The sequence below is a fragment of the Saimiri boliviensis genome, chromosome 9, assembly GCF_048565385.1.
Source record: "Saimiri boliviensis isolate mSaiBol1 chromosome 9, mSaiBol1.pri, whole genome shotgun sequence".
In the NCBI taxonomy this organism is placed as follows: Eukaryota; Metazoa; Chordata; class Mammalia; order Primates; family Cebidae; genus Saimiri; species Saimiri boliviensis.
The window spans coordinates 105050310-105063178 of record NC_133457.1 but is presented as its reverse complement, the minus strand read 5'-3'; the positions used below and the strand labels follow the sequence as shown (position 1 = coordinate 105063178).

The 12869-nt window shown below is 42.5% G+C and overlaps 2 protein-coding genes across 5 annotated transcripts in view; one reads left to right on the top strand and one right to left on the bottom strand.

Annotated features, from left to right (window-relative positions):
• The window catches only part of ZHX3 (zinc fingers and homeoboxes 3), a 183562-nt gene extending 178701 nt beyond the window's left edge, over nt 1-4861 (top strand). For all 4 annotated transcript variants that reach the window (XM_074406537.1, XM_074406536.1, XM_074406535.1 and 1 more), the window contains one exon: nt 4695-4861. In XM_074406537.1, the coding sequence (XP_074262638.1) occupies nt 4695-4723 (29 nt within the window). In that variant the 3' untranslated portion in view covers nt 4724-4861. The remainder of the gene's footprint in view (nt 1-4694) is intronic.
• A 36-nt stretch (nt 4862-4897) lies between these two features.
• TOP1 (DNA topoisomerase I) overlaps nt 4898-12869 on the bottom strand; it is a 97789-nt gene continuing 89817 nt past the window's right edge. The window contains exons 17-21 of the mRNA XM_003936386.3: nt 12666-12780; nt 11079-11206; nt 7598-7692; nt 7230-7379; nt 4898-6187 (exon numbers count right to left, since the gene is read on the bottom strand). Of these exons, the coding sequence (XP_003936435.1) occupies nt 6085-6187; nt 7230-7379; nt 7598-7692; nt 11079-11206; nt 12666-12780 (591 nt within the window). The 3' untranslated portion in view covers nt 4898-6084. The remainder of the gene's footprint in view (nt 6188-7229; nt 7380-7597; nt 7693-11078; nt 11207-12665; nt 12781-12869) is intronic.

The window sequence follows — 12869 nt, the reverse complement described above, 5'->3', positions numbered from 1 at the left end:
ACATGAATCTTGGATTTCTATGTATTTTTACTGTGAGTTGCTTTTTGAGTCATCTAATATAATCTCTCAAAGCACATCATCACTTTTCCTCCCTTCTATGTTGTTTGAGAGAGAGCAAACAACTTTTTTTACTTAAATGTTTTACCTAAAAAATTTTTGTTGAGGAATAATTTACATATAAAATATATCCATTTTTAAGTGTAAAATCTGTGCTTTGACAAATGTATACCCTCATGTAACTTCCACCCAATCAAGATAGAGAATATTTCCATCACCCCAAAATGTTTCCTGGTGCCCCTTTGCAGTCAGTCTCCTTCCCATCTAGCAATCACTGACTGACTTTGTCACCACAGATTAGTCTTGCCTATTCTGGAATTTCACATAAATGGAATCCTACAGTATGTATTCTTGTGTCTACATTCAGCATGTTATTGAGATTTATCCATGTTGCAGCAAAGAGAATACTTTATGATTAGTAATATGTTATCACTGAAAATTGTAACCTAAGCGTAATTACCTTTTAGTATAACATAAAACATTGCTTTTCCCCCAATTTCCTCCATAGATATATATTAGTAATCTTCAAAATAACCAGTTACTGTATTGCTTTAAGCATTTTATGAAAAATTTCTCCTGGGCATAGTATCTCACACCTATAATCTCAGCATCTGGGGAGGCTGAAGCAGGAAGACTGCTTGAGCCCAGCAGTTGGAGACCAGCCTGGGCAACATAGTGAGACTTTGTCTGTAAAAATATAAAAATAAAAAAATTAGCCAGACATGGTGGCATGCACCTGTAGTACCAGCTCTTCAGGAAGTTGAAGGATTGTTTGAGCCCAGGAGTTTGAGGCTGAGGTGAGCTATGATCACACCAGTGTACTCCAGCCTGGGCAAGAGAGGTAAGACCCTGTGTCTAAATAAACATTTTTTAAGAAAAATCTTGGCCAGGTATGGTGGCCGGGCCAGGCGCAATGGCTCACACCTGAAATCCCAGCACTTTGGGAGGATAAGGTGGGTGGATAACCTGAGGTCAGAAGTTCAAGAGCAGCCTGGCCAATGTGGTGAAATCCCTTCTCTACTAACAATACACAAAAAAATAGCTGGACATGGTGGCACATGCCTGTAACCCCAGCTACTCAGCAGGCTAAGGCAGGAGAATCGTTTGAACATGGCAGTCGGAGGTTACAGTGAGCCGAGATTGCATCACTGCACTCCAGCCTGGGCAACAAAAGCAAGACTCTGTCTCAAAAAGAAAAAATCTCAAATGTGTGTAAGTATATAGTGAATGCCCATGTAGCCATCATCTAGCTTCAATAATGAATTGGTGGCCACTCTTGTTTCATGCCAAATTCTACCCACTAACCCTTCCCATAGTATTTTGACCCAAATCTCATCTCAACTCTATCATGTTATCCATTACTATCTCAGTTTTTCTAAAAGACTGTGTGTGTGCGCGTGTATTCTCACTGTCACCTAAGCTTGATTACTGTGGTGCAGTCACAGCTTACTGCAGCCTTGGACTCCCAGGTTCAAGTGATGTTTCTGCCTTGGCCTCCCAAACTGCTGCGATTACAAGAACCACCACTCCTGGCCTAAAAGACTCCTTTAAAAACATTTGTGGCTGGGTGCAGTGGCTCACGCCTGTAAACCCAGCACTTTGGGAGGCCAAGGTGGGCAGATCACTAGCCTGGCCAACATGGTGAAACCTCCGTCTCTAGCCACCATGGTGAAACCCCCATCTCTACTAAAAATACCAAAATTAACTGCACGTGGTATCACCCACCTGTAGTCCCAGCTACTCAGGAGGCTGAGGCAGGAGAATCTCTTGAACCTGGGAGGTGGAGGTTGCAGTGTGCTGAGACCACGCCATTGCACTCCAGCCTGGGTGACTGAGTGAGACTGTCTCAGGGAGAAAAAAGTTGTGTGTGTGGGTGTATATATATTTACTCACTCATACACACATATACACAGTACAATTATAAAATCTAAAGTTTTGCTATTTAGTGATCTTTAAGAGGCCTGCGTACATGGAATTCTTGGAATTGTGAGAAATAATTACTAAGTCTGTGTTAAATTTCTTTGTCTCCTTGTTTACTGAGTTTTGTCAGGGGACTACTTAGAAGCATCCAAAACTGGCTTGACTTGAGTTCATTTCAGGGCAATGTGTTTTCTCTAAAAAGTGCTTTTTGGTTCAGAACAAGTTGACAGTGTCTCATTATTTGAGGAGTTTCTAAGGAGTAAAATTTTCTCAGAAAAAAATTATTTTTTTGGGCAGGGAAAATACCTATAGTATTTTCTATTATATATAGATATGTACTGTATATGGTATTTAGGAGATGATTTTGGAGTAATTTACTGAGTGTGGAAATTAAAGGAGTGAAGGATGGTGGCCACCCTAGTTTCTGGATTGGGGGACAGAGTGCATGTGGTGCCCTTCACTGAGCTGTGAAGCCCAGGCCCAACAGGCTTGGGGTGGTAGGTACTGAGCTCAGTTCCAGAGATGCTGAGAATGAGGTGCCCGTGGACATGTCTTGCAGAGATGTAGTTGACAATGTGAGTCTGGAGCTCGGAAAGGGCTCTAGGCTAGAAAGAAAGAGAAGTCATCACCTTTAGGTGCAAATGAAATCAGCTACACTGAGTGAGGTAAGAATCATGGCATTAAGGACCTGATAGAAGAGGTGACAGAAAAAGCCTGATAGGGACAGGAGTAAAACCAGGAGAGGGTGGCATTGTGAAAACCAGAGAAATGTTTTGAGCAGGGAGGGGTCACATACTGAATAATTCCATGTATAAAAAATGTTCAGAATGCAAATTTAGAAAGGTTAGTGGAGGCTGGGAGTGGGAATGTGGGTTAACTGTAAATGAGCATGAGGGATCTTCCAGGGAGATGAAAATGTTCTAAAATTGATTTATGGTTGACAGTTGCACCACTCAGCAAAGTTACTAAAAATCATTGTACCCTCAAAATGGTGGAAAGAGTGGTCAACAGTGTCCAGTGCCATAAAGAGCATAAGTGAGATGCAAAATGGACAGCCCATGTATTGGCTTGGTCACTTAGTCACTGGTGAGTGTTTAGAGTGAAGAGAAGGAATCACAGGCTGATGGGACAGAAGCTAGTTACAGTGGGTGGGGGAATGACTGGATGGTGTAGATGACTCATTGCAGGTGCTTGTTTGGGAAAAAAGAGGTAGTGGCTGGAAAGGGCTGAGGGTTGTGAAGTTTTTTTTCCTCCATGTTTTAATGTAGCAGAGACCTGAAATTTGAGCTTTTAGCAGGGAGAATGGACAGACAGGATTTGCTGGCCACATGTGGGGGGTGGGAGGTGAAGGTGAGATAAGGGAAGAGAGGAGCCAAGTCTGCACACAGGTATCTGGCTTGGGTAGCACATGGAAGCCCTTTGCCCATGCCAAACTCAGGCATCATACAAAGGCCTGATGGGAGGAAGTTTCTCAGACCCTGCCCATCTGGCCTGTTCTTGGACATGGCTGGAAATAAAACCTACTGGACTAGGCAAGGGGGTAAGTTTACTCTGGACTCCTGGCTCAAGCATCCTTCAAGGTCCCCACCTACCTGTTCAGCCTCTTCTCTCATCCCCAGTGGCCAGGTCAGCTTCCCATTCTCTGGCTTTGGTCTCCCAGGCCTGCTGCCACTGTCTGGGATGCCCTTCTCAGTTGTGTTGACCAGCATCTTGCCGCACAGCTTCTGCCCTCAGACTTGCAAGGGAGGTCCTTGCCAGAGAGGTAGACATTACTTCCTGTTCATCAGCAAGGTCTTCTGCCTGCAAGGCTACCTTACCCGATTTCTAGTTGTAGACTAAAGTTTGTCCCCTAGCTGTGGCATCTGAGGCCCACTTACCACCTGCCTACTAACCCAACCAGCCAGTATATTAAATGGGTACCAAAAGAGCCTCTCTGTTGTATTCCGTACATTTAGTGGTCCAGCTACCTCAACACAGATTTCAAAAACACCTGGCTGGAGTGTCTTGCTCCATAGCAGTGATGGCTACATAGCCCCTCTTTATTCCCTGGGATGAATATTGCCTCTTTCACTGGCTAAAATACAGGCTGCCAAGGACCTCCAGGATTCTCTATTGTGGGCCTAGTAACCAGCCCTGCCCCCAGCCCCAGGGAGAACAGAGACCATGAGTTTGCCTCCCCAAAGACACCTGCTCATGTAACAAACTAGAGGGCCCAGGGCCCTTCCATTAATTTACCAATTCTGACCCTTCTGGCTTTCCTGCTCCCTGTAGTCCATTTAACTTAGAGACCTCACCTTTCATTCCAAATTCCAGACTTAGCTATAAGTTAGGATGAGCAAAGGAACAACTTTTTTAGAGACAACAGCCAGCTAGAGCATCTGGTGCACTGGAAAGTGGTCAAAGACCACACTGCCTCTTTCAATTAAGCAGTTAATGCAGGGAGTAGTTTGCATTCCACCTGGGAAGGGGCTTCTAGAATCTGGTACTCTTAGTTCTCCCCATCCTGATTGTAAGTTTAGCCACATGAGCAAACTCAAAGCAGCTCCCTTCTGCTTCTGGCCAGTACACATGGAAAGCTCTCAAAAAATTTGACTCTCAAATATAGCTGCAACATCCTGCTCAATAAACCTTACCTACACTAGGCCTCTGATACTGTCTTTGCACTCTGCCTCTTACTGTGGATTTTTTGCACCTTTCTTTCCTTGTCTTTATCTAAGGATATGGACTTTGGATCCCCTTCAACTGACACCCACAGCAGCAGGACAGGCACACCCCTTTCCAGGCCAGGCCCTGCCTCATCTGCTCCTGGGAGAATCTACTCTTGCTGACCTGAGTGGTGAGACCTCATCCCACACTAAGTACCAGCCCCAACTCTGCCCTGAAGCCCTTCGTAACAAAGAGGCGGACACTTAAGTTTCCGTTAAGTTGTAGGAATTTATTTTAAATAACCTACAGTTGATTAAAAGGGAATTCATGATAAAAATAGAAGATACTTGAGGAAAGATGTGGGAAATGGACTCTGCACACACACTAAACTAACAATGCTTCTAAAACTAATGATTATAGCAAAAAATGTCTTCACATTAAAATTCTGCTTTTTATGTTTTTTTCCCCATTTTTTACACAATTACAAAAGAAAAAATAAAAGCCCTAAAATCTTGATTATTTTTCCTCTTTTTTGGACCAAATACTCATTTTCCTCTAAATTTATTGACCCGTGGAACTTTTTACACAATAAAATCTTTCAAGTGAAAGATTAGGGTTAAAAAGAAAACGATGGCTATCTTAAAGGGTACAGCGAATGCTCAGAACAAAGGATGATGGGAAAATGGTTTCAGTCACTGATTATTTCATTATCCTTAAACTCACTCGCCTGTCATCCCTCCCCAACCCCAATCTACACGATCTTTAAGATCAAGAAAAAGGTTTAAATATTTTAAAATAATTAAAAAGAAATAAAAATTCACATTTAAAAAGGAACACTCAAGTCAGGAAATATTTTCCCATCATGCTTTTCTGTGAACAGGTGTCTGAACCAAAACACTGCCAATGCCACGACTGCTTCAAGTTTAATGAAAATTGATCCCCATGACAATACAGAGTGACGACTCTAACAGGTGCGCTGGGTTTTTTTTTTTCTATTTAATTTTAAATTCCTGAAATGGGGGAGAAGGGAGGGAGTTTAGGAATTTATTTCTATTAAAATATAGAAGTTATTGCAAAACCCTAACTGTAAAAACGCACCAATATAATCGGACTTTGCATACAGTAGCTAAGAGAATCCAAACATTTCAGTGAAACAGTGAATTTGCCTTGTACAACACTGACAAATTCCCATCCACTTTCCCTCTTGAAAATAAAAACAAAATTCAAAACAAATCATACAGCTAGAATTTTGATATCTGAAATATTTTTAAATAAGTTGTCCATAGGACAACTGGCTCAGCTCTCCCTTATAATATCTCCAGGTTTATCTTTTCGCAAAGATGTTGGTTTGTTAAGACTTGCTGCCTCTCTCCCCCGGACACGAGGGCAAGCGAGGCTCAGTTTATCCATCTTTCCCAAACCACACTGTTCTTTTCACAGAACCCTGCCCCTTGAGACTGGCTAAAACTCATAGTCTTCATCAGCCATGTCAATGGCCCAGGCAAACTTTTCCCTCTGGGTTTTGTTATAAATCTTCTCAATTGGGACACCCCACTTCTTGCACCTGCAAACAAGAGAGAAATAAGGAGGATTAGTGTGACTCAGCAATGGCCCAGATCTGAAGCCTGGGGTCTGACGTTCCATCTTCTCTTTCACATTTGTCTAGTGAGGATGCAAATTAATGGTGCACCAACCATGTTCTAAGGGTTTCATGTGATCAACTCATTTAATCTTGACAGTGATCTCTAAAGTAGGTGCTTCTGCAGATGTACAAGTGAAAAAGGGACAGATGAAGAAACTGAGGCAGAGACGTTAGGTAATTTACTTATTTTCTCACACAGCTAGCTGATAAGTGACCTGAAATTTGAACCCAAGCAGATTTTCTCCATATTATTAACTACTATACTATATAGCCTTTCAAGAGCTAATCAAACCTCTAGCACCAAACAAGGCAAAACAAGCAGAAAGAGGTATAAAAGAGCTATGTGGACCCTTTGGCCCAGACTAGCAAGTGCCCTAGGGAAGGATATCTCCACCTATGCCTAGAACTTAACAGGGCAAACTCAACATCTTCCAAAACAAAGCCACTTGTTTCAGCTGTTATTATGTGACAGTATGTGTGACACACAGAGAGAAACCCAATATTTATCTGCCTTTGTTAAAGGTCCCTCTACCTCTCTGTTTGTATTCTCATCTTTGTTTTTATCTCTTGTTCCTACCTTCAACTGCAAAAAAATTAACGAAAAGTTCTGTTGAAGGGTACAGATATATGGGCTCTTTCCTATTTTTCCAGAGGCTGAGTTTCCATTCCTGTCCTAAAATTCCATAAGGAATAGGGATGGCACCTGCCTCTTAAAAGCGTAACATACACTACAAGGCAGTACGACAGCACTGACCATCATTTAGGACCATCCAGGATGTTGCAATGCATTAACAGACAAGGTTCAGCAACCAGAGTACCCTGTACACAGCTGAAGCCAGAAGTTTCCCTACAGGACTAGAAGTGTGCAACTTAGGAATGGCATGTGAAGGCCACCAGTGCCCTCGAAACCCCCTCCACCTTTCTCAAGCTAGCAGTAGGAGCTCAAGAAGGGCTCAACACTTACCAAGCCACTGTGATCCTAGGGTCCAGATAATTGAGTTTGGAGGTTCCCAAGGCAATCTGTTTATTTTCCTCTCGGTCTGTGGCTTGAACTTCCAGCTTCATCAACTGCTCCTCCAGTCTCTGAACGGCCTTCTTCTTTGACTCTACTACCCTAGAAGAATAGCAGAGTCCTCAAGAACCAGGCCTGGGCTCAAGACAAGAGCACACTGTACCCATCCTGCCACTTCGAGTCAATAAAAGCCCAAATACAGAGATTTCCAAAAGATATCACTCAGAAACCACAGAAAAGCTGGGGCCCCAGGGCCTCTGACAGATGCTACACAAACTTTTCTCTACCAGCCCCTGACTTTCACAATACCAGGTACATACTTCTTGGTCTTCGCATCCTTCATGACCTTGGCATCAGCCTTAGCACTTTTCAGGTCCCTCCGGGCATCGGCTAGCTGTTCCTTCTTAGCATCAATCTAGGGGAAATAATAGTGGTAAGGTTAGGAGCTGTAGAGAAAAAATGGCTCCATCAGAGGTCAATCAGGCGGTCTCTCTCAGTGGTTGGTCATATAAAAACACCAAGGGTGGGCCGGGCGCGGTGGCTCACGCCTGTAATCCCAGCACTTTGGGAGGCCGAGGCGGGTGGATCACGAGGTCAAGAGATCGAGACCATCCTGGTCAACATGGTGAAACCCCGTCTCTACTAAAAATACAAAAAAATTAGCTGGGCGTGGTGGCGCATGCCTGTAATCCCAGGTACTCAGGAGGCTGAGGCAGGAGAATTGCCTGAACCCAGGAGGCGGAGGTTGCGGTGAGCCGAGATCGCACCATTGCACTCCAGCCTGGGTAACAAGAGCGAAACTCCGTCTCAAAACAAAAAACAAAAAACCACCAAGGGTGGCTTCATGAAGGCAGAGAGAAGATGCACAAGGACTACTGAATTCAACTATTTGTTCTTCAGTGATCCTCTGAGAAATAAAGGGTCAACAGGGCAGTAACCTGAGGGGTTCAGGAAAAGGAACCTGCTACGGTTGGGAATCTGAGTGTTGACCTTTCCATCAGAGAACACTCTGCCATTAGTCAGCTGGAGGAGGGCTACAAATGACAGCTGTTTATCAAATAGATCCTGTGCCAGTTTTTAGCTTTCATTCCAAGAATACTGTAGAAGCTACTCTCTAGGAAGCTGAGGCAGGATACTTGCATCTACTGGGCAACCCCAGCTCATTCCTCAGATCCCACCAGTACTCTGGGAAGGGGGTGCCAGTTTCTCAAGGAGAACGGATGCACTGAACAGAGTACTCAAGGGGCTAAAAACTGGCAATTAAAAGGTACCCAGGTAGCCAAACAGCTCAGCCAGTCTGTCCCAAACCAGGACATGGCAGGGCCTGGCTTTGGCATTCTGTTTTTAAAGGGAGACGTCTGAGGTGGGAAGGACCTTAGTTGTCACTCAGTGGATGTAAAAATACTTTTAGCTGTGGAGCTTTTCTCCCCCAAGTGAAATCTTGCGGGATCCACATCTATAAGGGAAGAGACATGGGCAGTTTCAGCCTTTCTTCTTTTTTAGAGTCCTTGAAGCCCCGTGGTGAATCTTTATTCTTAGATTTTTCCTTAGAGGCAGCAGTGGACAACAACATGGAGCTAGAGCCCCTGTCAGTGAGCTCACACTGCAGGGGGTTGGGGGGTGGCGTCAGAAGAACCCCACACAATGATCATCTAGCTGATCTGTGAGGTTAAGACAACCTCCACAGAGTAAATAACATGTCTGACACACACTAGGCTGCTCACTGAGACTAGAATTGTTTGTTAGATACACACAGCCCGAGATTGAAAACAGAGGCCACCATTGTCAGAGAATCATTGAATATGTTTTACTATGAATGGCTTACTTCCAATATCTATGTTGTCCAAAGCCAAACTGAGGGGACTGATTCTATATACAAAAGCATCACAGACACCACTAGCCAGATTCTTTTTAGGCTAGAAATGCAGCAAACCACAATCTTTTAACCATTTCTGTGAATGTTAAATTGGCAGGCTATGTCAAATTCTCTCAAAGTATCAAAGACTCCATTGATTCACTTGGCAAACAGGGGCATGTGTTTGCTTTGTGGGCACACAGGAGAGGAATCCTGGGCTTGGAGGGCTCGTCTGGCAGGCAGCCTGGGCTGCCCAAACAGTGGTTCCAGAGTGAGAGCAACAAAAGACCTCCTCATGCTCCTGGGAGGGGTCTTCCTGAATTAGGTAAACAGCACCTGAATATTCATGCTTTTATTTCTGGCTTGGAATGATAACATGAGGAGAATAAACAATTCCAGATGACCAGAATTTAACAGAGTGGCAGCAAATGTGAGCTGCTAAGATGGGTGGTCTATCTATAGGGTTCTCTGCCTGCCAACCATATGATCCAAAGACTCGAGGTCTATGAATGTATATTCATTCACTGTGGACATGTACATCCCTTCAAGAAAGCCAGATGGCATCTTTAGCATAAACTAATGGTTCTGTATACCTTTGGACCCAGCTGTACTACTCATGGGTATTTATCTTAAAGAAATCTCAACAAATGAAAAACATTCTGGACCTTAGAATGCAGTCTCATTCCATAATAGTTTTTAAACTCCAGCTATACAAGTATAGAATTCCATAAACTTGATGAGAAAAAAATTACATCTATAATTTCGTTAGCCTCAATTTGAAATTTATTTGCATTTTTAAAAAATATTAATAGAGACAGGGTCTCACTATGTTGCCCAGGCTGTTCTTGAATTCCTCAGCTTAAGTGATCCTCCCAAAGTGTTGCGATTACACGTGTGAACCACTGCACCCAGCCTCTATCTGAAATTTAGTATTTCTTCTTCAGTTATGAATATGGGCAACAAACCATAGTAATAGCAACAGCACCTATGTATGACTTTATCATCAGATGTTACAGACATTTTCACTTCATATTTGAATTGCTGTAGAAATCTTATCATTTATATTCATTAATTACTACCTTGAAATTTACTTCAGCCACCTCAAGACTTTAATAGGAAGCATAACTATTACTGTATTGGACTGTATATATTTTGATAACTGTATTTCAATATAATTGGTTTCCTTTTTAACCCTGTGTTATCTGCCCTATAATGAAATAGCTGCACATTTTCACTGTGGGCCACCAAATTAGGATGAATTAGTTATGAAGTCATTGCTAACACAAAAATGCTCATTATCAAATGTTAACTGCCTTATGGTTTAAACTCTCAGTACTAGGAAGAGTTAGAAGGAGGAAGGAGGCTCATGGACAAGGAACAGCACCTATTTGCACATCAGTCTTTTCCTCTAGAGCAGCAACTTGTCTGGCGTGTCAGTATTCAACAGATGTTTGATGATATATAAAAATATGATTCATGTGGAATGCATAAAAATAAAAATAGCTATGCTAGGATTAGAAAAACTTTAAATATATAATTGTTTCATCATCCTTTCAATTTGAAACAATCTAATTTGGAAATAGCTGTATTTCTGGGGGCTATGGCAAGGAAATGTGAAGATTCACTTTAAATCCATTTTCCTTATGTACAATAAAGACAGTAATTAGCCATTAGAATGTGCACCAAAGTTAGCTTTTCAAAATAGGAAGTGGCCAGTATAGAACTTCTAACTGTAGAATTAAGATTTCTTGGACAATGGGTACTCTGATATTCGTATTTTGATCAGAGATTACTTATCGTATTTCCATTTGTTTATCTTTAGCATGGACCTTCTAGAGCAGACCCAGAACTGGCCTGCATATTGATATCTAAGCCCCAAAACCTCTCATTTGCAGATGATCTGCCCGCAGCAAATCATGAAGTTCCCTTCATTTTATCCAAGATACCTTAGATTGCAAGTTCATCATAGACTTCTCAAAAGTTTTTGGTGGTGCCCTCTGATGGTTACAAAGAATTGCAACAGCTCGATTGGCACGGTTATAAGAAAGGATCTTCGCGGGGATGTTCTCATCCGCTGTAAAGAAAGGAACATGGTAGCAAGAGGGTCAGTTCGTATGCCAGCAGTGAACACACAGTAGTGCCTCCTCCCCATGATTTTACTGGCCCTTATCTTACTCAGGTTAATTCAACTTGCCCCCAAGGCCTAAGATCAAAATTTGAGCCAACAGTCATAAGAAAATAGGAAGTTAATATGTAAGCTTGGCCTGGGTAAATTCCCATCACAAGAGGAACTCTGAGGTAATATAATAAAATCTACACCATTCTTTTTACTCAGGCAACTTGGCTAGGGACCCTTCATCTCCTTGCTTCCTCCCCACCCATATGCTTGTCATAGGTGCTGCTAATACTATGGTTTGCTGCCCATATTCATTAAGTTCTATACTGGCCACTCCCTGCCTCCCTATCTCTCTACCCAATGTAGCCTGAACAAAATGAGGAATTGAAGAGACACTAAAAGTTTAAAAATTTTAAGCTGTGGGTGGTAGTATTATTATGATTATTATTATTTTAGAGATTGGGTCTCACTCTGTCACCCAAGCTGGAGTGCAGTGGTATGGTTGTAGCTCATTGCAGCCTTAAACTCCTGGACTCAGCCTCCCAGGTATCTGGGACTACCACTACATCTGCCTAATGTTTTACAAATTTTTGTAGAGATGAGGTCTCACTATGTTGCCCAGGCTGGTCTGGAACTCCTGGGTTCAAGTGAGTCTCCTGCCACAGCTACCCAAGTGCTGGGATTATAGGTGTGTAACTCCTGTAACTCCTGGGATTACAGGAGCCACTGCACCTGGCCTGGTAGTATATTATTTAAAAGGAAAAATTATAAATGTCATCCAAAAAAATTGTTTTTACTTGTATAGTGTGGCATTCTTTATATCACCTTAAAACACTGACCCTCAACATACCTACCTCTGACTTTTCTGGTTCATATTCTAAGGCCATTTGACGTATTTACAGAGGGCAACAGAAATTGAGTAGTAACTGGGCTCCAGGAAAAAAAAGCCTGTGGATCTTGGTGATAATATTATAAAAATCAGCTATAGAAAGTATCTACTCTCTTATGGGAAAAAAAAAATGATTGAAACTTTAGGGAAAGGACTTGTTCCTGATTTTTCTCATAACCATGACAACTTTACTCTCTTCAATTTAACAGAACATCACAGCACTGTCTTCACTCTGTGAGCTTTTAAATAATATATGTATAAAACACAAATGCAGGTATTTTCATAGCAGGTGAAAAGCTGTCAGCAATCCATGAAATTAATCTTGAAGCTGGGGTGGGAAGGGGGAAACAGCACTGATCTTAAGTTTATACAACTAAGCATTAGCTAACTAGTAGAGGTCTAAAGAGGAAAAGTGTCTGATCACAATGGTAGGGAAAAAAAGTAGAACTGACTCTAGGACTCAGCTAAGCAAGGACACCGGATACCATGAGTAGGGGTGTGGGCCCCGTCCAGCCAAGCAATACTTACGGGCTGTGAGTTCTTTTAACTGCTGCTGTAGCGTGATGGAGGCGTTGTATGTACGGAATACCTTGGCTGTCAAGCCCTCCATGAGATCCTGAAGATGCTTATTTAGAATACCAGTCTGGGAGACAATATAACAGAGATTTAGGTCAAAGCTATACTACCTGCTCCTTCTGGCAGCCCTAGAAGTTAATTTATACCACTGCAGTC